Genomic DNA, 22,710 nt, shown 5'->3' with positions numbered 1-22,710 from the left:
AGTTGAAATGCGATGAATCAAAGCCTTCTTGCAAGCGATGTCAAGAACGCGGAGTCATATGCGCCGGGTACACCCAAAGCATCAAATGGCCTGCCAAACATCAGTTTACTGTAGGCATGGTCGGTCATGGCAAGCCACGAGCCAGCCATCAACGAACTACAACAAAAAAGGACGCCGGCAGGAATCACTTCAACCTTTTTCAAACCCCCAATGTCGAGGACATCTTATCCTCAGCGCTGGAGAATCTGGCAGACGGAGACCTTGGTAGTGAAGACCTATGGGTAGACCCTTCTTTCCTCAACGGCGTAGTCGACCTTTCGGCAACCTCGGAGCCTTTCCCTTTGCTGACTGACCCAGTGGGCTCTTCTCAGTTGAGCGATGAACAATTTACCCATCTCACAACCTTGGGCTCTATGCACAGTGCCTCACAGATCAATGTCGTTCCTAGGAGCAGTCCTTTCGTGTCCCAAGTCGACGAGCACCAGGGTCAGAGGCCTGCAAAGGCTGTTAGAGTGGCCAGGCCTAGTCTTCGTCACCTATTGCACGAAGAGACAGAGCTATGCTCCCATTTTTTCAAGGTGGTGATTCCATTATTCTGCGTCTGGGACAACGTCATCAATCCTATGCGGACCATGATTGATTACCTTTGGCAGCATTCAGCGCCTTTACAGCATGTCATTCAAAGTATGAGTGCTGCTTGTTTATCCAAGTCGCTCCCTCGAATGAAGACAATCGCTTCTTTGGAACATAAGAAGGCATGGGCTTGTCTGCAAGACTGCTCCAATCAAAGCTTAGCCCAGGACGACCGGCTCATTTCTGCCTGGCTCATTGCTCACACATATTCATGGCTACATCCACAAAATCTCGGCCTCGATATTTTCGATCGTATTAAATCTATCGTGTTCAATACCGACTTACGCGAGCGCAACTTCCAAACATCCTTCGGATTCTTTCAGAATGCTATGATCTATTCCGACATGCTCCTCGCATTCATGCGAGGAAGGCCGGTCACACCCGCGCCCCAAGTTGGGTTTGACTCTTCTAATCCAGACACGACGGAGCCATCTCACCCATGGCTCGGCATCTCATCCGAGACTGCTCAGCTAGTCACAGAGGTGGGGTATCTGATTTACGAACAATGGAGGAGGCAATATTTGATCGATGGTTTCCTAGGGGATGCAGAGATGGAAGGCTTCCGAGTCTGCCTGAAACAAGCTAGATGCATTGAAAGACAACTTCTGAATTACACGCCCGGTCAGGCGATTGTCTCTGTCACCAGTGAATCCAACACAAATCCGATGGATTTGCAGAAAACGGATGAAGCGTACCGTTACACAGGACTATTGCAACTCTACCGCGTGTTCCCAGACCTGCTCTTGGAGCGCTACACACCATGGGATAAAGCGAATTTTCTTTCAGTCGGGCCCCCAACTTCGCGGCCCACCAGGCAAGAACAGAATGAGTGGCTAGCCAGCCTCGCACTTTACATTCTCGAAATTATCAGTACAATACCCGTCGAGTCTGGCACGCGTTGTCTGCATCCTTTCGTGTTTGTCGCCGTATCGGGTGAACTTCGGTTTGATTCATCTAGCATCGCAGAAGAAACTTACATGGACACAAATCAATATAAGGCATTTTCGACGAGCGGTACCAAGTCGGCCATTGACATCGCCCAGGCGCGACAATTCATCCGCGCTAAAATGTCGCTCTATTCTGAGATATTGCCGGTACCCAAAATAGGCCATATTTTCCAGCTGATTCTCAAAATCTGGAGCGCCATGGATGAGAAACCCGGGTTCGTTTTCTGGCTGGATGTTGTTCACCGTGAGAACTTGCACACCCTTTTAGGCTAAATGACACATCTTACAATGACCGATTAATACATCAGAAGTGTAGATAGGGCAAGGCCTCCGCGGTAATTGCGCAAACATCCCATCTTTTGGGTATGACTCCTCGGGGCTAGATGTCTGAGCAAAGGTCGCGGTTCAGAGCGTGATATCGATCTCTGGCCCCAAGACATTCTCCAGCCCGTTCTATCACAGCACTCGGCATGAGATACTGCAGATGAACATATTGCTGCTGTCTATCAGTGTATAATCTGGGCATCCATTTTCAGACAACTGTTGCACGATACCTATTGGGCGGCAGCCACCTACTCCCATATTGTAGGGGCCCAACCAGCCCTTCCAACCTTCGCAGTTATCGTGAAATCTAAATTTTAGGCCTGAGGCAGCAGTCACCTGATAGATAAGCGAGCGGGCCGCGGCCACCCATAAGGCAGTGGCTGCCTCGCGGATTAGGCAGATCAGCAACAATACCACCAGGCAGCCGCGCTTCCATCCCTTCAAAAGAAGTTCGTCTTCCTTCCTTTACCCCTCTCTTTCTCCGTATTTCGGACCCTCACTAATTGAGAAATACAGCAGAGCAGGGGAAAGAAAAAAAAAAAAAAAAAAACACCAACCAGGCTACGGTCGGTAGGCATCCGTCAAGACTCTCTTGATCCTTTCATAGGATTCGACCAAGTCTTACTCTGAATCCTGGCTTACCTTCCTAAATCATAATATCATCGATCGGCTATATACTCCCCTTCTTACTATATTGAGACTTATTATTGTGTGCAGTCAATGCCATACCACTCCATATTTAGTAGATATGTCAATCTATCTAGATACCAAGCATCACCCCCTCCGTTCAAGAAAAGGAGCACACCGTTAACATACTATTCAGCCTTCTTTCCCCACCGAACCCCAAATAGAACACTGCTGATGAAACAACAGCAGATCTCACAGGGAACTACCCCCCAATCTTCATTTTGGCTGTAATGGTGCCATGTCCACCTCAGAGACGCCCATCTTCTCGTAATGCATAAGGTTTCGCGAACGATGCGAGGGACGAGAAAGAAGAGGTATAATCGTACGCCGAGGACGTATACTCGGCGTTGGTGCCCCGTGTCGGGCCCGATGCAGACAAGGAGATGGCCAATGTCGTGCTCCAGAGCTGCTTTATTGAGGGGGCGCAGCCGGTCATGATGGCGGTTGTTCCTTCAACCACCCTTCCCACGAGAATCTTAATGATCAATGCAGAAAAGGCGGATAGAAAGAGCGACGGGCAGGGGACAATTTATATACACTGTTCAGCCTTTGACATAAGTCACTGATTTTACGGAGCTCATCAACCTTTATTCGACTCTGCTCCACCGAAGGCCCGGATTTGTGCATGATTACGTGACATGTTGGCTTTCGGTATCGGATCACTTATAAGGTTGTTTGCTAAGAATGGGTATATTGAATAGAAAAAAAAAAATTAATGTAATAAGTAGGTCGAGTGCCTTAATTAACTTCCAGATTGTTCTGCTTGATTGCCTTGCTGGCCCGCTTAATCACCCATTTGCTCACCCAACTCACCCACGCTCTTGACAACTTTACTCAGATCACCCGTGCTCACCCTTTGTCTTAGCATCACTCACCCAGAAAGCAGCAACTAGGAAAAAAACTCATATTCCAGTCGGCCGCGTTCAATAAGTGGCCCAAGTACGGCTGAGCGGACGAAGCCCTGTTTTCCACACCCTATGGTCGTATATGCTTAGCTGTACTAAGCTAGCGGTATGTATGGAGCGCTTCCACCTTGAAAACACAGTGAAACACACTACCATTGCAGGAGTTGCCTCGAAACGATTATGACGTATCTTGTGGAGTTTCGAGGGCGAAGCTCTACCCGCAGATCCAAATACTATATCCGTCCCAAAGGATATGTACAGTACCTGTTGTCCTAACAGCATTCTCCAGCTGGCTTAGAAAGGCACTGCTGTACCTCTGAATCTGATCTTATTCCGAGAACAAGGCTCGCGTTTCCCTTTGCAGCCATTGCATCCGGTCTCCCTTCACAGTATGTCTTTGTCTATTATCTCGCAATCACTACACTGTAAAATGACTAATGCATTGAAGAGTTCAACTAGATATTCGGCAAGTTCTATACCTCATGTGCAACTTTCACTCAAGCTGTGGAATGGATGGGGGCGGTTAGTTCCATAATGCCTTCGCGGACAGTGAATCTCGGCAAACAGGCGGGGATTCCTCATCAGCGAACCGTTCTGTAGGTTGCATTCTGTATTAATGTATTAATGAAGACACTTGATTTTGTATTCCTCGTCCGCTATTTTGCTTACCATCGTAATAAGCACACAACAACAAGGGAGTGGTATACTTAGACTATGCAGTTATAGGACTAAGATGAATCTTGAGAATGGAATGTTCACCGTCAGATACAAGATACGGGTCAAAAATAAACATTCAGTACATTATCTCAGAGCGCATATAGTAGAACATTGGTTTACCTAGTCAATCAGACTCAGAAAGCACGGCGAGTTTCAACAGTCTGGAATAAATCACTTTTCTCCCCTTGACTGCTATAATCCAGTCACAAGCGGAGTACAGAGAGATGACACAGTGACAAACAGAGAAAGACAGTGAAATCAATGCTGCCCCTTTTCAGAGCTGGTTCTTCCAGTGCCTTGTTTGCTTGACCGTAGTTCAATTCCAGCGACGGAGAACAAACTATATAGCTTGCAGAGTGCCTCAAATTCAATGAGCAAATACAATGGGACGGCCCTCTTGCTGCCCCTGCCGCCGCCCATAGCTCACACCGTCGACCCTCAGGCCTTTTTCATTGAGTAGGGTGATGGTGTCACCGGTGTTGGAAAGAGGGCAGTTGGGTACCTCGAACTTCCGCATGGCCCGAGGAGCCAAGGCCGCGTTTCGCGGCAGGTCTTGGGTCTGGCCAACCGAGTTGTGGAAGCTCCATGATTCCAAGGAAACATTGTGGTTGGTGAGATTCCCCAGCGTGATGGATTCCTTGGTCCGTGCCGCTCGATCGTCTGCGCCCCGTGGGTTGACCAGTGCTTCCGTGATCGTTACCGAATTTTCCACGCGATCGACGGGTAGCACGTCCGCCCATGTCACTAATGGTTCTAATGCGTGGCCATCTTTATCATCGGTGTGGACAGCTTGTGAGGCGAATGCAAGGAAGACGCCTGTCCAGTGATCGTCGTACTGAATGACAAGACCCCCGTCCTGGAACACCCCATCATCCTTCCTGAAGTTCGAGATATTTCCCTGGTTCATATGAACATTGTGAATGCCATCTCGTGAATCAAACATCGAGCCGAATAGATAGATGGTTGCTCGCTGGTCAATGGCTTTGCTGACTTCAGGTTCCAGAACGTCAATAATATCATTGTCGTCTCCAGGGATGTCGTGGGGAAGAACACGACCATCGGTAGAGTGGAAAAGCATCCCACGAATGTAATCCAGGCCTTTGCCGTCTAGTTCCTCTACATCTTCCATCGAATGGAAGCCAAAATCGAGGTTGGCCAACTTCTCGGCAATAGGGTGCTCGGCAAGATTGTGGTTCACAAAATAGGCAAGTCTGGACTCCTTGGCTTTCGATTTGATGTTGATGGCTGCGCGGAATAGTCCAGGAATCTCCCATGACTTCTTCTTGTCGCGGGGTCTGCCCTTGTGCTTGCGTCGATAGGCACGGTCGAACTGTGGAGTGGTTGGTTCGTTATCATGATAGTACAAGGAGAGATGAGGAGATTTGGGGTCCTCGTAGTGATCTTCGAACTCATAATGGACCGGAAGGGCTTTCCAAACTCCGTAATCCTTGACCGGCATTGTGTTTACCAAAGATGTATGAAGATAAAAGTAGATTGGGATTTTTGAGTCAGTGGCATGCAATGTGACGAAGGCAAGGTTCCATGCCAGAGTTCGACAGGCTTTTTATATCTCCTAAAGTCATCACGTACAGGAGGTTGGCTGACAAGCCTAATTCACCATTTTCTCGGTTTCTGTTCTTACCGCTGATACATGCCTTCTATACAAAGTTGTTATCGGTTGACTATCGTATCGTCCCAGGGAACTAGTGAACAAAGAAAGAGGCTGGTCTTCGAGTCTTGAATTCCCTAAGCAACCTTCACTACAGCAGGTTCGTATATCAATGACGGAGAAGCAAAGATCTCTTTGTAGTCTCTTTATCTACAGCCATTATGACACCCAGTCGATCTGTACATTTTATGTGACGGATGCTGTCCATGGTACGTCCTTCAAAACCCAATCGTAGCGAATGTTCGGGCCGTATTCGTAATGCGTCGATCCACTAACTTTACCACATCCCATGAAACCTAATTCACGACTCGTTGTCAATGCCACCCCATATCCATGTTGTTCATTTCCGCATGCGGAGCTTTTATCTCACATCCAACATGTGCGGCTCCCTACGGTAGCAATCTAGATTCTCTAGAGCCCTTTGCTCGGTTCTGACTTGGGCTTTCCATGTCGTTTTGGAAAGGGTCTGGACTCTCACCTTCTCGCACGCAGCACCCGCTGGATACGAGCCATTTTTGACCTCCCCCCAGCCTTCCTTTCCGAAGCTGGATCTCGTATTGGTGATGTTGTGATTCTGGCTTGTCCGTGCGGTGTGTAATATCATGCTGGTGACGGCCGGGTTCAACATTCAATCGTGTAGGACTTCTAAGATTATGTTCGACATATTCTAGGAAAACGCTGAATTCCATGCAGGTCACCCAGATGAAGAGAAGAAAAGATGCCACCAACCTGTCTAACATTTTCCACTCTCTCCCTGTCCAAGCTTAGCCCCTCTAGCTAGAACTGATATACAGCACAATGTGTCTCTGTAAGCGCATGTGCAAGACTTCACGCTTCATCTTTCATATTGAGTGCTCCGGAGGGTGATTACCTATTCTGCGCCGGCAGAGATCCGTGGAAGGGAAGAATACCTACTTCCGTATAGCGCACTACACATCCCTGGTGATGGCTCTTTTGCAGACTTTGCATTATGGACCTCAATGGAATTTTGCTACACTTATGGAGCAGGGCCGACGATCACGGACACAACCTACTGACCCGCCTTTGGTGGACCCCATGGTTCCTTGTCGATGAGTGACAACCCTTCTCTTACCTCGGCTTGGCTTTTGTTGCTGCTTTGGCGTCGAGCTCAGTAAACGTAAAGATATGTAATAAGTCGCGAGAGTCTGATTTAGAAGGTTCGTTTCAGAGTCTAGCTGATAGAATTGACATGGACATGGTGAATAGCGCCTTGAGAGACGGGTAGCACACGAAGAGTTTCAAGGCTCAACGGAGTAAAGCTGGAACCTTCCAATCGCCCACAATCTCTTTCCACAGATGCATGAACTGTAGAAGCTTCTGTTCGCCCCCTGCACGGCTGATCAACATCAACCCTTGCGGTTGGCCCAGCCCACCTGGCCCTTCCAAGCGCCCGAGAGGAACCATGCCGGTGGGATAGCCCGCCAGCGCAGCAACCGCACAGATGGCACAGTCGCCCGGTCCGATGATTATATCTATTCCGTGTTTTGCAAGCGCTGCGTCAATGCCCTCTGCTCCAGCGAGCCGTTGAGCGTAAGCCTTTGCTGCGGCCGCTTTCTCATCATTCATGGTCGATCTGAGTGTCTCCACCAAGTCGTTCTGATCCGTGTGTGCTATGAGGAGTTAGTTAGAGAACTGGTGGAGTATCGACGATGTCTTACGCGGCGGCAACGCAACCGAGGCATGATCCTTGTTCCATTCGATCAACTCGGAAACTGAATGCACTCTTGGCGCTTCCAGTACGGAGCAGAATGTCTCAAATAGCTTTGGGAACTCGTAGACTACCTCGCATTAGATTTAGGCTCAAGAATGAGTGTTCAGAGGGCCCTCACATGCAACGGAGTAGTTCACACTCTGGCCCTCGTAGTGAAGGCTTTCCATGGTCGGCAATTCGACCGGGTATGCCACGCGGCCTCCTCGCTGCGCGATCTGCGATCGCGCCCATTCATAGCTACCCAGCTATAGAGCTTTAGCATTTAGCACTAGAAGTCAAATCGGGATACAACCTACAATCTGTTGTTCTACGTCCGGGTCGGGGGTCTTTTGGAATGCGAAAGCATCCCAGAGAAGAGGGTCCACAAACCCGACCGACACATCCTCCCATCCGGCCGACTGCACATAGTGTGAACCATTCAGGGCTGTTGTCATCAGAGCCAGGTCCTCTGGACACCGCGCCATGGCACCGAGCTTGTCAAAGTCCCTGCTCAAAGAAAATACCCCCTCCAGGGGAACAGATCCCTGCGTAGCGGTGATAGAGTACAGCCCCGCGCGATTGGCGGGCATGCAGACGGAGCCCGAAGTCTCGGTGCCGAGGGCCAGCGGGGCAAAGCCCGCGGCGACGCCCACGGCCGACCCCGACGAGGAGCCTCCGGGCCCCGAGCGACCGATGAAGAGATCATCCGGGCGGAACCCCCCCGCGATGTAAGGGGACTGGGTCTGCCCGTTCACGGCTGACCAGCCCGCGGTGATACAAGTGGCCTTGAGGCCGCAGAACTCTGTCATGCTCGCCTTACCCAGGATGATCATCCCCTGGTCGAGCAGAGAATCGATGATCGGTGCGTTGGCGCGGCCATACGTATCTTCAAAGGCGACAGCCCCCGCGGTGGTTGGCAGTCCCAATACGCGCGACGTGATGATGGCGTCCTTGACGATAATTGGCACCCCGTGGAGGGGGCCGCGGACCCGACTCTGGGCCCGCTCGCGGTCGCGGTCGGCGGCCTGCGCAAGAGCACTCGCGGGGTCAACGGAGATTAACGCGTGCAGCTGCAGGCCGGCGCGGTTGTGCTGATCGATCTGCGCCAGGTAGGCTTGCACGATGTCGTGACTCGTCGTGTGGCCCTGCTGTAGGAGACGGCTCAGCTGCGTCGCGGTTGCGGTCAGCACGTTCCGCTCGGTCATCTTTCTGCGGTGGTGACTGCAGATGCACCCGAGAGAACAGTTGCTGAGTGGGAGCGTAAGTTTCGGATACTGCAAGGTGGCGTGTTGGAAGTACAGTAGCCACCGGTTCACGGAGAGGTTCATGGACGAGATGCAGCTATTCTCACATGCAGCCTATTTATCTATGTGGTTGACCCCGCATGGGAAGGAGCTTATTGTGGTTACCTGGTCTAGTGCTTATTATTTTGACCGGTGGTGTCATCGAAAGATAAGGTTGGTAAGGTATCAAACAGATCGTTGTGTATGCTGGTATTGTGATATGTACTGCCCAGTGTAATATATACCATGAACTGTAATATATATACTGCGGGATAGAACGGTACATATCTGTATTACAGATTACAAGGCTCCACTCCAACCCTAACTAGTCGGCTGCATGATGAGCTTGACGACCACCTTCAGCTTGTGAGCTCTCATCAGTAAATGCTGTATCTACTGCCATGTCAATCACTATAGGTAACATGACAGAGTGTATCTGTCCTTACCACGACAACTGAGGCAACTAAGGAAACACGCCGCCTGGATTATTTGTGAGTGCCGCAAGATAGTCTGCGGCCGTCGATACCACCGAAGAAGCCAGCTCCGATAGCAGGTCCGATAGCAGATTTTAAGATGAATAATCACATGCTTTACCCAGATAGTGCGTTATCTCCAAAATAATGATGCCATTGCACGGTGTCAAGCGGGGAGGGCCATGTATAAACCGTCGAACGCGCATAACCTACGTGCATGTGACGTGGTATTGCTTTCGGAAAACTGTCTAATCGAGCCGTTATTTGTACCTATCTTATCAAAGTTCCTGGAATCGATCCCTCCAAAGCCCGCTGCGTTTGTTTACAGTGTAGATCAGGGTCAGAGGGGTCAAAGCATGGGCTTACGGAGCAGCACCCCGCCTGTGTGGGGTCGAGAGAGCGGCCCGGGTTTCCATGCAGTCCTGCAGGCTCTGCAGCCCTCCTGTCGAATGTAGATAGAGCCATTTCTAAGCTTTTTCGGTCCCCCAATAAGAGGTATCCGCTCGTTGCACGGCAGTTTCACTAACCGCGGCTATGGAGCGAAGCTACAAGGAGATTTGACGAAGAGACATAAGCGGAAGAAGGCGCGTGGGCGCGCATCATGACTATGCTTATTAGGTGCATTGTCATGATCAAAAGATACCCAACTCAGGGCAGTAGGGCAGGAGGTTGTTCTTTACAATGATTGGATTTTTGAAGAAGGCCCTTGGCTGCGCGAAGCGCTTTGAGAGATCAATTATGGGCCCGTGGGCGGGCGATATGGTTCGGCTGCCAGGGGTACTGAAACTCATCCCCACGCATATCCTGGATTGAACCTAGTCTGCCTGACGGGGGTAAGCCGCCAGCAGTTGGACACTCCATTGACAAAAGCCAGCAGGGGGCTAATATCTGGCGATACCTGGTGTGATTACTAATATAGGCCCCACAGGACCTTCTGGTGGCCTGCGTCACCGTCGCACTCCATATAGCCTTTCGCCCCCACACGGCCCTCCCACTCGTACTTGGCAATAGCCTCGGTGATGATGGTCACGATATCCTGACTTCCCGTGTAGTAGGTGACGTCGCCAGTGACCCCAACATTCTGGACCCCAAACTTGCACGAGCCGTACGTGGCAATGGCGCGTTGGCGGTCAATCCCCGTCGTCCAGTGGCCGTCGGTGCCCTGGATATTATGGATAATGGTTTGACAGTCGGACACCAGCGGGGAGGCTGAGGTGGTCTGGTCCACGTAGGTGTAGCCGCTGCACTTGGTCACGCCCTGCAGCGGGTTGCAGGGGTAGTTCGGGGCGCTGGCGTTGGACTGCGACGGGTTGGACCACGAGGCCCAGGCAATCTGCGGGCTGCACACGGGGAGGCGGATGTATCCGGGGGTGGTGATATCTTGGTTGGAGAGGTCCTGCAGCGTGTCCTGGTCCAGCGGGTTCGCGACGGGCCCGCCGTTGGCGTTGCCGTTGGCGGCGTAGGTGCGGACGGAGCCCTTGATGAGGTCGTCCAGGGTGATGCCACCCCAGGCGCCCCCGCCGAGGCTGCTCAGGCCGGGGGGCGCCGTGAAGTAGGTCGCGTCCTCGCCGCACTCGGAGGTGCCGCAGTGCGGACAATTCATCCGCTTGCCCAGCTTCTTCTCCGTGGGGCAGCCCCTCCACTTCCCGTCGGCACGTACCAGGTAGTATAGCTTGTCGTTGTAGCAAGAGTAGGTCGCCTCTTGGGTGGCCGCCGTCATGTAGTTGGACAGTGGGTTCTGCGCGCTGCAGGGATAGCCCGAGTCCACGACGAAGGCGGCGGCGCCGGAGACGGCCCACACCGACGGGATCGCGAAGCCGAAGAACGCCTTGTCGATGGATTTCTCGATCTGCGCGGTGGTTTCCGGAGTCGTGCTGGACTTGACTGAGGGGACACTGCCGCTGCCCTCAATGAGATTTCCATTGGCGATCATTTGCGTCAGAAGCGCGATCGACGTCTCGGATCCGTTGAACAGATTCCAGAGTTGGTTCTGCGCTACGTTCGCCCAACCAGAGATCACCGACCCCAGCGTGGCGGTAAAACTCTCCTGCGAATGTGGGGTCCAATGGCCTCTGTGTTCACACAGGGGTCTGATCAGCAACGGTTCTCCACTCGCCCTTCCCCTCCGTTCAATTGAGGTCACTTACGGTTGACCTTCCGGTATGGCGGCGGACGCAATGGCGGCCCCAAACGCAACTGCCGCATTGCTGATGTCTTTGGCGGTGTCGGCGCCAGCTTCGCCCAGAACTGAGCTCAGCGCCGGTAGACTTTCAAAAACTATGGGATTGTCAGAATACGTTTGGGGGGAACACTCGAATTGTCTGTCCAGGTGATTTACCTCCGTCGAAGTACGGTGCAGCCACCGCAGTGAGACCGAGACCTAGGAGGTTGGTCAAGATCACCAGCCACTCGTCGCTGGGAGCCGGAGGCACCGGTGCGAAGGTGCTTTCAAAGTCCTGGAGCTGGTTGTCGATGTACGTTCCTGCAGCTTCGTCGATGGCATCGACAAATTGGGAGTACATCTGGATTGCGGGGAATATTCGTCATCAGCCACACTCATTGATTCATTCATTGTCGGTGATTTCGTCGACTTACCGAGTTGATGACTGTAAGAGATTCATAGATCACCATCGCGGCGGGACCCGAGCCCCCGCTGCCGTAGCCTTGAAAAAGGGCACACGGGTAGGAGGTGGAACAAGAGCCTCTTGGGGCGATCAGGCCACAGTTGGTCGATTCGCCGACATGGAAAGTATTCATAATGGAGTAGGAGAATTTTCTCTCGTCATTCGAACCAGTCAGCTTTTGCTGATCGATATTCTCCCAGATGCTGATGGCATCGGACCACGCATCGGAGGCGTCCAGCTCCGACCAGCGCTGGGCGCAGGGCATGTACAAAGCGTCTTGTATAGCCGGATCCGAGCACGTCAAGGAGGTCCAATTGCCGGTCCGGTTCCCCTCGACATAGGGGTCTTTGTCCATGACGACATCGTTGATGACCCCGGCCCAGCTCTTGGCCGGGTAAGGGGGAGGATTGTCTTTTTGCAGGTCGGTCGCCCAATCGGTGGTTCCTCCCATAGCGAGGCCCTTGTACAGTGATCGTCGGGAAGCCTTGATGCCGTCACTCATCCAGCCGACCCATTGCGTGTCGTCGTACACCAGGATATTGGAGTTACTCTCAATATCGATGTAACTCTTAGTGACCCGGCTCGGGTCGGCGAGAATGGCCTCGATTTCGGCGTTGGCGATGTATCCGGGACTTTGCGTACACGGCCCCGGCTTGGCTTGCGAGCCATCGGCTGAGCCTAGGAACGTGCATTCGGGCCCGTAGCAGCCGGCTTCGGCCATGGCGAAGGAGCGTCCGTAGCTGGTGACACCGACCACAACCTGGTTGGAGGGGACCCCGGCTTTGGTAATCATAACCAGAGCACTGATGGTTTCCGTCAGGTTCACATCCGAGCGCAAGCAATTGCCCGCCGGGCAGCCAAGCTGAGACCATTGGCTGTGAGAATCCCACTGTCCGTGCAGATCGTAGGTCATATAGATGATGTAGTCCAGGAGCGGCGCCATCTTCTTGATAGGGAAGCCCTTCAGGTACCAATAGGATGACGGTGCCGCAATCGTAACTTCCCGGTCGTGAAGAAGATTCCGTAAGATAGCGAGGAAAGCGAGATAGTTTTCACCGTCATCAGGACTCGCAGCAGGAATGCCTGGAATATCCGGTGCCTGGAATAGAAAAGAAATCGAAGGTTTATTAGCCACGGGAATACAGCGGTAGGTGAAAGGGTGGAAGCGGTGTATGTTCTTACCCCCGGGTATTCCCAGTCGATATTGACTCCATCGAGATCGTGCTCCTTGATGAAGTTGGCGATGTTGGTGGCCATGGTCAGACGATTGGCGGCCGTAACGCCCTCACGGAAGATCATGTAGGTGCTCGGGTCGGTGGAAAATGCCCAGCCACCGATTGACAGAATGCGTTTGGCGCCTCGGATCTGTTTGAACCGGGTGAACTCGAACAGCGTGGTCTTGTGGGGAATCTGGACTTCATAGGAAGAGGATAACACGCCAAAGGAAAAGTAAATGTGGGTGTAGATAGAAGTGTCAATCTGAGACACGTCCTGGTACAGACAGGGACGCTGCATGTTGAAACCCTCATAGTAACCAATACTCCGGTAGTTGGCAGGAGGGCTACTGCGCACCATCTCAGTGCCACAGTTCGAGATACAGCCTTCGGTGCCCTTCGCCGCCGTTCCAGGGGCACCCGTGCCAGTGTTGGTGCAGAACTCGGTCGTCACACCACACTGAAATCATTGTCAGTAACAGGCACAGATTGAACAGATTGAGGCATCGAGTGAGGATTAGGGAACTACTTACCTGGCCCCATACATCACAGCATGCATTAAGAGGGCACTCATTAAGCTGGGAGACATTTGTTCCACTGGGAGGAGTCGGGGTGCCAGGCACCTGTGGCCCACAAATGGCATTAGAGACAGACGCGGGCATTGGTGGGTTGCCTTCACTCAGACAGATAACCTCGTGGGCGTATAAGGGGCGCGAGCAGGTGTTCCATGCCCAAGTATCGGTGTTGAAATCGTTGATGTCATCGATTGTAAGGCCGTACGCAGCGGCAATCGTGGCACAGCTGTCATCCGGCTGGACAGTGTAGGTCGCACAAGTGCCATCGGACTGCGGTTTAGGAGCGAAGTCGGGCAACGTACCGGCCGAACAGCAGACGTGCTCGCCTGCAATCAGAGAAGAGCACTCCTTTGACTTGGAATTATACTTGGTGAATTGAGCCGGGGTAATACCACATTTCTCCGCCAACGTAGTACAAGTATCACCAGATACGACCTGAGCGGTGGAGCAGGTGGTCCGAGGAGCGAGGGAACTGCGCCGACGAACAGATGATATCGAGTCTGGAGAAGCATAGGTGGAGTTGAAGTTGAGGTTGACGCTGATATTGCTAGTGTTGGGGGGAAAAGAGTACAGCGGCGTCGCAAGGGGGACTTTGCCCGTAACGTTTTGGACCGATGGAAATGCCAAACATTCCGCCTTGGACCACGATGTGAGCGCATCCTGTACAGCAGTGAAAGTTCCGTTGCCGGTGGCTATAAGGCCGAAAACATGGTGAGAAGTCTGACCCGGCTGGCAGAATTGCATGGCCACACTCGCTCCAAGGCTAGTGTTGGATCCTGCAATAGACCTTTCCAGGTATGCCAGCGCGACATTACCAACACCCTGACTCTGCAGGCCTTGACCGACGTAGAGACCCACCGAGGTTGAGCCGTAGCTGGCAAAGATTATTGTTGGACGGTTCACAGCGCCGAATCCATTGGACAAATATTGGCGGAGCTGCTTGACAAGAGTGGCGAGCGAAGAAGAAACCGATAGGCCCTCACTGGAAGGCCAGAATCCAATCTGATATGTGCCATTTACGGGGGCTGGGGCCTTTTTAGACTGCAAGGCAAGGTTTGATGTATTGACCGGCAGCGTCGCCCAGTCAGGACCGAAAGAGGTGCAGGTATGGATGCGATGAAAGCTGTTGGGATCATCGACAGGATCAGAAAATGAAAAGGAATAGAAAAGAGACTCTTCGCACGATGCGAGTTGTTCGAAGTTGTGATATAGAGACCAGTTGCCAGGATTAGGCCCTGATGCGGCACATCGGGCTGGACAAGAGACAGATCTGCCCTGATACCCGGGACTCGTGGGGAGCCGAATAGGCACGTTGATAGCGACCGATGAATGAACAGCAAAGGAAAAGGAAAAAAGAGCGATGAAGAGGAAGGTAAGGAACGTATTGCGCGGCCGAAGCCACGCAGAAGGATTGGAAAAGAAAGACATCTAGCGTACAATGCGCCTGATGATTCTGTCAGAGGACAGCGAGATGACCGGGAATTTTATACTTGGCTGATGACTGGAGGCTACGGGCATCTCCGAGCGGGTCTATTGAGTATCAAACCCTCATACTTGGCCAGTGGGAGATTAGCTGCATCGACAGTAGTCTGTTTGGAGTAGTGATGGGATTGTTGTGGAACAATAATAACAGAAACAATAAGTAGAGGTAGTAGAGGCAAAACAGAACCCCGTCCGGGATACGGGCACGCTAGTAATTCACTAACTCACTACCTGAATCACAGAGGGTCCATCCACTATGGAAAAGACCCCACAAACACAATAATGGCGCAGCCTGCAGAGATGGGGCGAATGTTCCTACACCGTCCCGTGGCTTCCGATCGGCCCCTGAAAAATCCTTTCATTATTTATTTCTTGAGGTTGTTCTCCTCCCCCGATGACAGCCAGCTGAGGCAGTCCAAATCGCCCTGCAATTGAACCTTCAATCCTTTTTCACTTTCCAACCTCCCTTTCAAACAACACCTTCAAGCACCTTCAAGCATGAATCACGTTCGCTTTCTTGCTTGGTGCGCGCTGGTGGCAAACTCGGTGCTGGCAATGGGCACTGCTACCGCCGCCGATTGGAAAATCTTTGAAGTGGACTTGATATCCCCGCGCAACATGACCTACACCCCTCAGGCGCTGATGCCCATTGTATTTGCGCTGCAGAATCCGGCTTTATCTGATACTACTGCAGCTACTATTTTCTGGAGCGTGTGGGAAGGCAACAATCAGACTTCCCCGGGCTCCGTTACTGACGGAGGCTTGGAGCTGGATTTTGGCGACGATTGGAACCGGTCTTCATCAGAACCTTACTTCGTCACCCGATTCTTCAACACTGTCGATTATCCGGAGGGCTTATGGACCTTGAGCTGGAGTCTGCAACTTTACAATTGCTCTGATAATCCGGAAAAGCAAGGTGTTCAATTTATCACGACCAGCAATACCACCACCTTCACTGTCAGTCGCCAGTCAGGGAAGGCCCCTGATCTCGTGGCAGCTACATCTTCTGAAACGTGTGGCGCCACAGTCGCCTATGCATATAATGTTACTGGGGGCGAATCCGGATGCGGCTTTATAGGTCCCAATGTAACTGCCAACCCGTGCTCGGTGACAATCAATCCTTCGGCCGCATCCAGTATTATGGCAGCCGCCACGGAGATGGCATGTTCTCCTATGGAGACTGGGGTGTACCCTAATGTCAGTTGTCCGGCTTTTCCAGTCAAATCCTCCAACAACGCGGCACCACCCCATATGGCAGCAATAGTGTCGACATGGCTTACGCTGTTGACCCTGGTGACTGCCTTGATCCACCTCAGATGATCACGAAATGTACAGTACAGTATTTAGTGCGCGAGCGAGCCCCTGGCTTCAATGCCTGGAATGGCAAGCGGGTCTTCCTCATATGTAGCAAATCAGCAACATTGAAGCTATTTGTCAAGTACTTCTCCTAGTATCAAAATCGTTCTAGTATTGTGGGCTCCGCACCCAAGATTGCCTTTTCAGCTCGTATACAGTATTTCTAGTAAGTTGTGTATAAGCGGTGTCGGATCCACCAATTCGCGACTCCAGATGTAGGCTCCTAAACCTTTTGCATCCAATATCCGCGGCGAGCTAACGGCCGCACTCCAAGCCACAAAGTGACAGACTGCCAGAAAGCATGGGCACTGCAGAAAATTGAGGGATTCAAAAGTGGACACCCCCACCGACCAATAAGCTTGTTTGTCTTGGCAGCAAGCACTAATCTTGATAGGGTCTAGAGTGTAAGGCACGTACCGAGGTAGCCCGAGGTATTATTCTTATATTAGCTTGCGGTCGACCCCAGGCTCCGAATTCCGCTTCCACTAACCAAGATACGGAAAGACACACGATCGCAATAAGATTCCAGACGTATCTTGGGAAGTTACGCACACAACCTCTTCTACTTAACAAGGCTCAAGCGGGACAATGGTTTTCTCAATCAAGATCTCAATTGAAGAAAACTTTATCAGTCGTTCGAGCAATGTCTTTAATTATAATATTCAAGTGATATCAACACGTAGAGTTTTTGTTGGCATCTTTCCATATCTCGCTCAATATAAGTGGTGTCGTGCCTATAGTATCTCAAAGTCAATGACCAAGGCAAGTGCAGACTTGTAATGCTTAAGAGTTCTAAGAGTGATCAGCCCGGCGTTACAGAAAATGTGTATTACAAAGGTAAAATGACAATCTGACATGTATACTTTGGTACTCGGCTCGCCTTCCATGGCATCCCAAGCTTGTCCCTCTCCTCTAGAAGAAACTATGCGTGTAGAACGCCGGAGCTACCGGTTGGGACTATTCAAGCCGAATACCTGGGCTTCCTCCAAAGTACATTCATTCATCTACGCGAGCTGAGCCATTGGAAAAATTGGAGACTGTTGAGAGGAGCTTCGCCGCTGTTGGTCCAGTGGCCCCTGACCTGAAATCATGTACTTTGAAGGCTCAGTATTCGCCTCCAGACGCCGGACACGCCGGTGCCCCTTTCCGCCTATTGGCGACGGGGCAGGAAGTCAGAGCTATAATCGCGTTTGCGCTCTACCCAATCACCTAAGCAGACTTCCCCACATGAAGAGTTCTGCTATGAAAGAAATCTCGGAAAGTCAGGCCTATTCCGCTAGTTGGTTGACTGGCTAACTTAGATTGCTGACAGGTCAAGCCCCTGAAGCTTGTTAGACTATAACGCTCCTGGCAGGTGTTCCCGAGCATGAAAGAAACAATCCATGCGCTGGAAACGAGGAGAAGACAAAGAGGAAGCGGAAAAAGGCTAAACCTACGAGGCGAATCATTCTCTAAAATCAATATCTCAAGATGGGCGAGTCTTATTTGTTATTGCAGCCTGACTAATGCCCTGTGAGGCAAGACTAGCCTCGCATATCGACAGCCACCTGCGGACAAAGACTATGGACCTGTGGTAGGCGCGAGAAATGTGCCCGTACTACCCAGTAGAGGCCTTGTTTTCAGCTCCCTGAATTCACGATTCCAGACGACATGATCGTATCTGAAGTTTATAATGGATAGGGAAATGAAATGGGGTGCCCCTTCGACCCCCTGATGAGCAGTGCTTAAGGCAGCAACATTTAACGAAATCAAAGATCCGACCTCTACTAGACATATTTTTGATTGACTGACTCGATGCATGAGACATGGGGGGGGCGGGGTGGGGGCAAAATTTCTGTGCCGGCAGGATGATTGGCCCCTTCGGTAGACTAGGGTCTGAGCCAAGCTTTACAGAATTTTGCGAAGCTTTTTCGTGATCCTCGGGGTCGTGAGATGATGGATCGGAACGCCGGCGGTGCCTGCACGTCCCACAGTGCTGTACAGTACGTGTATACCTAGTAATTGTTAGTAGTGGGTATCCACCTCACTTGCCTGAACACAAGGGCTTGATAAACCTCACAATTTCATTGTATACATGACTCGAATGGTATGTTTTTGTACTTAATAGTAAGATAACGAGGTAGCCGCTCGGTGTAGCAATGTGCTTTCGAGCGGGACTTTAGGCAGCGAAGAATTGACGACTATCTCTCACGGCGAATGAGTCACCTCGATACATGGAAGGGCCCTATTTGGACAGACGGAAAAGCCACTCGATACAGTATTCCAGGAAAAGCGACATGCACTCATACTTAAAAGGTTTTCTAGGTGTATTGCCGAAGCATATTTACTCGTCAAGTCCGAGTCGGTCGGCATTGAATGTTATGAATTGTATACTTGCAGTACATTTGCTTTTTTGTCTGTTCTACTTCTGATCTAATCCCGAGCCCGGAGAAGCTTTGCGAAGCTTTACCGGATCCCTAATTCAATTGGGGGCCGAAAAGCGCGGAAGACGGGTGTCATTGCCTGCCCCACAAAGGTGGAGAATGTATGAGTGCGGAGTACTCCGAACATCGCCTCAATTCGAAGGATTGAAAGCCCACACAATCTTCTATACCATATGATGTTCGGTGTTGAGATTGATTTCCATGGCTGTCCGGTTGCACGACAGGATATAAAACGGTCGACGGTCAGACCTGATCCCAGCAGAACAGAGCTTTGTTGTTTCCCATCACTATCTCTTAGCTTGCCCAGGTATTTTACTCCTTTGTTCTTGACTTGAACAAGCCTTAACCCACCATGATGGCTCCAACATCCCTCAAGGCAGGTCTTCTTCTACTTCCGCAGCTACACCTTGCATGGGGTATGGCCATCGCCCCCCGTCAGCAAGTGATTTGTACCTATGAGACGGCAGCCAGTTCCGGAGATACCTGCCAGTCTTTCTCGGCGGGTTGGGGCCTGGACGTGTCAACCTTCAGGTCTCTCAACCCGGGCATCACCTGCCCGGACCTCGTGGCAGGTCAGAACTACTGTGTGGTCGGCACAGTTTTATCTGGTGGATCGACTACAAGCTCCTCAACTCTTACCACCTCCACGTCAACAGCGGTATCGCTATCCTCATCAACCCCACATCAACCGCAACAAACTGGTACCGCCGCCAATTGCGACCAATTCTATCTTGTCCAGATTGGAGACTCGTGCGAAAAGATCGAAGCCCAGTTTGACATCAGCGCAACCCAATTCCTTGAGTGGAATCCATCTGTCAACTCTGGTAGGTCCTTCCATGTTTTCCAATCCGTGCCTGTACCCCGTGAAACAAAAAGGGGTACAGCTCATAGACACCGATTCCCATAGCTGATCAGCCTCGTAGATTGTTCCAATATCCTGGCAGGCTACTACTACTGTGTAGACGTCCCCGGCACCACCGCTCCCGTTACCACAACAGTGCCAGCGACCACCACTACCACCACTCCCGCCGATGGCATCACCACGCCCACCCCCATCCAGACCGGCATGACCGACAACTGCAGCAAGTTTGATCTTGTTCAATCCGGCGATAGCTGCGAAGCCATCGCCGCGAAATACGACATCCAACTGTCCAGCTTCTACACATGGAACCCGGCTGTCGGCTCGTCCTGCGCCAACCTCGACGTGGGTTACTATGTCTGTGTCGAGACCCTGGGCTACACAGCGCCGACGGCCACGACAGCCGCCGCTGGCAACGCCATTACTACCCCGACACCCTTCGAGCCCGAAATGGTGGCTGGCTGTACCGCTTTTTATTTCGTCCGTTCGGGCGATACGTGCCCGGCCATTGCCAGCAGTCACGGAATCACCGTCGGCGATATTGAGCAGTGGAACCCCAAAGTCGGGTCCGCCTGTACGGACCTCTGGTTGGATGAGTACATCTGCGTGGGCATCTGAAAGTCTTAGCACATCCCCAGGGAAAGGTGGATGGAGTTGACATAAGCCAAAGGCTTAGTGCGCAGGACCGGCTTGGATGGAAGTTGGGCAGGGCGGGCAGCAGCTTTCATAAATTGTGAAATGTATGTAATGTATACTAGGGATGTATGATATGTCTTACAATAATCTAGATAGAGTAGGGTGGATCGAATCGGAGAACTTAACGAAGGGTAAGAATGGTTTCCAAAATCTGAAAAGGGAGGGAATTGACTGTGGTGCACAATTAAGCCACACCCTGCGGGCCTAGTATTTGCGTGGGTGCGAGGAATAGGATTTCATATTAGCTAGACCTAAATGAAGATAATCTTAAGTCAGTTCTGTTGGTTAGCAATCCCAGCATACTATTTTAAACCAATTGTAAATACTGTAAAGAACATTAAGTAAAATATCTATAGATAATACTATATAACTATTACACAACCAGAATAATTACTTTTCTATCTTTACAGTATATTTACTTCAACTTACCCTAATCGCGTAACTGTAAAGTGGCCTTATCTGTTAGCTTATTTAAATGCATCCACCCATCTTCTGGCCGTGATTAAGCCACACGCCGGGAGGTTAGTAGTTGGGGGGTACCCACCAGCAAATCCCTTCTGTGCTATGTTTTTCTTCTGCTTTGTGGCCTATATCCTCTATCTACTGATTAATTGACCAGGCCTTTCCTGCGCGAGGAAGGCATCACCCTGACCATCACTAATCAGCTCAGGTACTCCACAACGGTCGTCACCGGGACCCTTCGTATGCTGGAGCCGTTTGCGGGGCAGTCGCCGTGGCGTGACGATAGTTTATGTCGAATAAATCATCGTAACTCAGGCTAGAGTTGTAGATCAGTATCCTTCTGGCATTTCCGGGTCTGAACATCCCTGTTTCTTGGTAAAGCTTTCTTCCCCTAGCGTACAGAGATGGTTTCCGACTCTAGACCATATTATTCCTCTAATTGGGTCCAAGTCCTTGTCTAGGCTCCAAACCTCGTACAATCTAGTGGCTCTTCGATGGCCAGCTACAAAAAACCAAAATTTTGCCCGCGTTAGAGCAGGTTCCGGAATAGCTTGACAGGTTGTGATCATGATACTGGGGATGAAAGAGATGGAGGGTTGTAAGGATGAAGCCAACTTTACAGAGAATTGGTTCATGCCGGAGCGGGCGTTCGGGGAGCTTGTGGGGCTGTGGCTAGGAGTTCTTGGAGCATGGGCTTGGTCGGTCAAGTAGCTGACGGGGGTATATTCAATCAAGTATGCTGAGTATGGGACAATCATTTACTTGGATTAAACGTCTTTTTTCTATGCCATGCCTTCTTTTTCCCTCCCTTTCTTGAAGTCACAGACCACAAAGGTTCAGGGGCTCTTACTGTCCTATGATGCTATAAGATGCATTGTGGTCCCTGCAGTTAAAGAATCAGGCAAAGTTTAGTCACGGAGGTTTGACCTTCTTGTACCACAAATAATCTTCTTGGATTCTAGGCGAGGTGTACAGGTGTAGTTGAGTTGCGGAAGTCGGAATCTATCTTATATATTTCACAGTCCGTAAGCGGCGGGTGAACAAGTCATCTCTTCCTGCATGTTCGCTAACTTATGAGCACTTTGATGCCATTTGAACATGCTTAAACCACGAGAAAGGCTGCTGTTGCTCTTGTAGTGGACCAACCCACGGATTCAATCTTCTCTGGTGCGATGATACGGACCAAGAATTGCCATAAAAAGATGAGCACAAAAATGAAAGCCCAACGCGGGGCTCGAACCCGCAGCCTTGAGATTAAGAGTCTCACGCTCTACCGATTGAGCTAGCCGGGCTAACTACGAGAACACGGGTCAGAGTCGCGCGTTATATACATGTATTCTTTTACATGAATCTAAAACTCGCACTTAAGCCCAGTGTCCGGCGCAAAGCCGGTGTAATTGTGCAGCTCCCTTAATAATGACTTTGCGACTTGTTATATCCACTTATCTCTGAAATGGTGTCTATTTTCTTCATGCTTACTTTCACTTCCGCAGCCTCACAAGAGTTTGGACAGGGATGCGGCACCATAGCAAGCCATAAAGTGTAGAGCCCGGTTGTTCCAACGCCTGGCCAAACCAGAAATTATGTAGGCAGGCCTGAAGTTCTCAGCATTCCTGCCATCGTGCACCGCAATCTATATTTGAGTCTATCAGGAATAAGCTACATAGGAA

At 51.1% G+C, this 22,710-nt stretch overlaps 6 protein-coding genes and 1 non-coding gene across 7 annotated transcripts; 3 read left to right on the top strand and 4 right to left on the bottom strand.

Moving 5' to 3' along the window:
• Nucleotides 1-314: 314 nt before the first annotated feature.
• Nucleotides 315-1,853, top strand: BO82DRAFT_336356 (uncharacterized protein; the record flags this gene model as incomplete). Its single annotated transcript, XM_025633343.1, has 1 exon — nt 315-1,853. Exon 1 carries the CDS (start codon nt 414-416, stop codon nt 1,851-1,853), a length of 1,440 nt encoding a protein of 479 aa, XP_025491468.1. The 5' UTR covers nt 315-413.
• A 2,447-nt stretch (nt 1,854-4,300) lies between these two features.
• On the bottom strand, nt 4,301-5,672 carry BO82DRAFT_415920 (O-methyltransferase; the record flags this gene model as incomplete). The annotated part of the gene is made up of 1 exon (XM_025639973.1): nt 4,301-5,672. One exon carries the CDS (start codon nt 5,670-5,672, stop codon nt 4,581-4,583), a length of 1,092 nt encoding a protein of 363 aa, XP_025491467.1. The 3' UTR covers nt 4,301-4,580.
• Nucleotides 5,673-7,039: 1,367 nt separating this feature from the next.
• On the bottom strand, nt 7,040-8,914 carry BO82DRAFT_336354 (amidase). Its single transcript, XM_025633342.1, has 4 exons — nt 7,911-8,914; nt 7,733-7,859; nt 7,562-7,681; nt 7,040-7,513 (listed from the first exon to the last, which is right to left on the bottom strand). Exons 1-4 carry the CDS (start codon nt 8,796-8,798, stop codon nt 7,149-7,151), a joined length of 1,500 nt encoding a protein of 499 aa, XP_025491466.1. The 5' UTR covers nt 8,799-8,914; the 3' UTR covers nt 7,040-7,148.
• A 1,227-nt stretch (nt 8,915-10,141) lies between these two features.
• Nucleotides 10,142-15,190, bottom strand: BO82DRAFT_415914 (glycoside hydrolase family 18 protein; the record flags this gene model as incomplete). The annotated part of the gene is made up of 6 exons (XM_025639972.1): nt 10,142-11,421; nt 11,497-11,626; nt 11,688-11,871; nt 11,945-13,072; nt 13,156-13,647; nt 13,721-15,190. The coding sequence occupies 6 exons, from the start codon at nt 15,188-15,190 to the stop codon at nt 10,260-10,262; spliced, it is 4,566 nt and encodes a 1,521-aa protein (XP_025491465.1). The 3' UTR covers nt 10,142-10,259.
• A 474-nt stretch (nt 15,191-15,664) lies between these two features.
• BO82DRAFT_336350 (uncharacterized protein) lies at nt 15,665-16,589 on the top strand. The gene has a single exon (XM_025633341.1). It carries the CDS (start codon nt 15,743-15,745, stop codon nt 16,562-16,564), a length of 822 nt encoding a protein of 273 aa, XP_025491464.1. The 5' UTR covers nt 15,665-15,742; the 3' UTR covers nt 16,565-16,589.
• A 2,789-nt stretch (nt 16,590-19,378) lies between these two features.
• BO82DRAFT_336349 (LysM peptidoglycan-binding domain-containing protein) lies at nt 19,379-20,704 on the top strand (the record flags this gene model as incomplete). The annotated part of the gene is made up of 2 exons (XM_025633340.1): nt 19,379-19,847; nt 19,947-20,704. 2 exons carry the CDS (start codon nt 19,379-19,381, stop codon nt 20,498-20,500), a joined length of 1,023 nt encoding a protein of 340 aa, XP_025491463.1. The 3' UTR covers nt 20,501-20,704.
• A 1,555-nt stretch (nt 20,705-22,259) lies between these two features.
• BO82DRAFT_t186 lies at nt 22,260-22,332 on the bottom strand. The gene has a single exon. It is a non-coding gene; the product is annotated as a tRNA-Lys (tRNA).
• Between the last annotated feature and the right edge of the window lie 378 nt (nt 22,333-22,710).

This window comes from Aspergillus uvarum (genome assembly GCF_003184745.1).
Source record: "Aspergillus uvarum CBS 121591 unplaced genomic scaffold BO82scaffold_30, whole genome shotgun sequence".
In the NCBI taxonomy this organism is placed as follows: domain Eukaryota; kingdom Fungi; phylum Ascomycota; class Eurotiomycetes; order Eurotiales; family Aspergillaceae; genus Aspergillus; species Aspergillus uvarum.
Note: the sequence above shows the minus strand (reverse complement) of the source record. Positions and strands in the feature narration are given on the sequence as shown.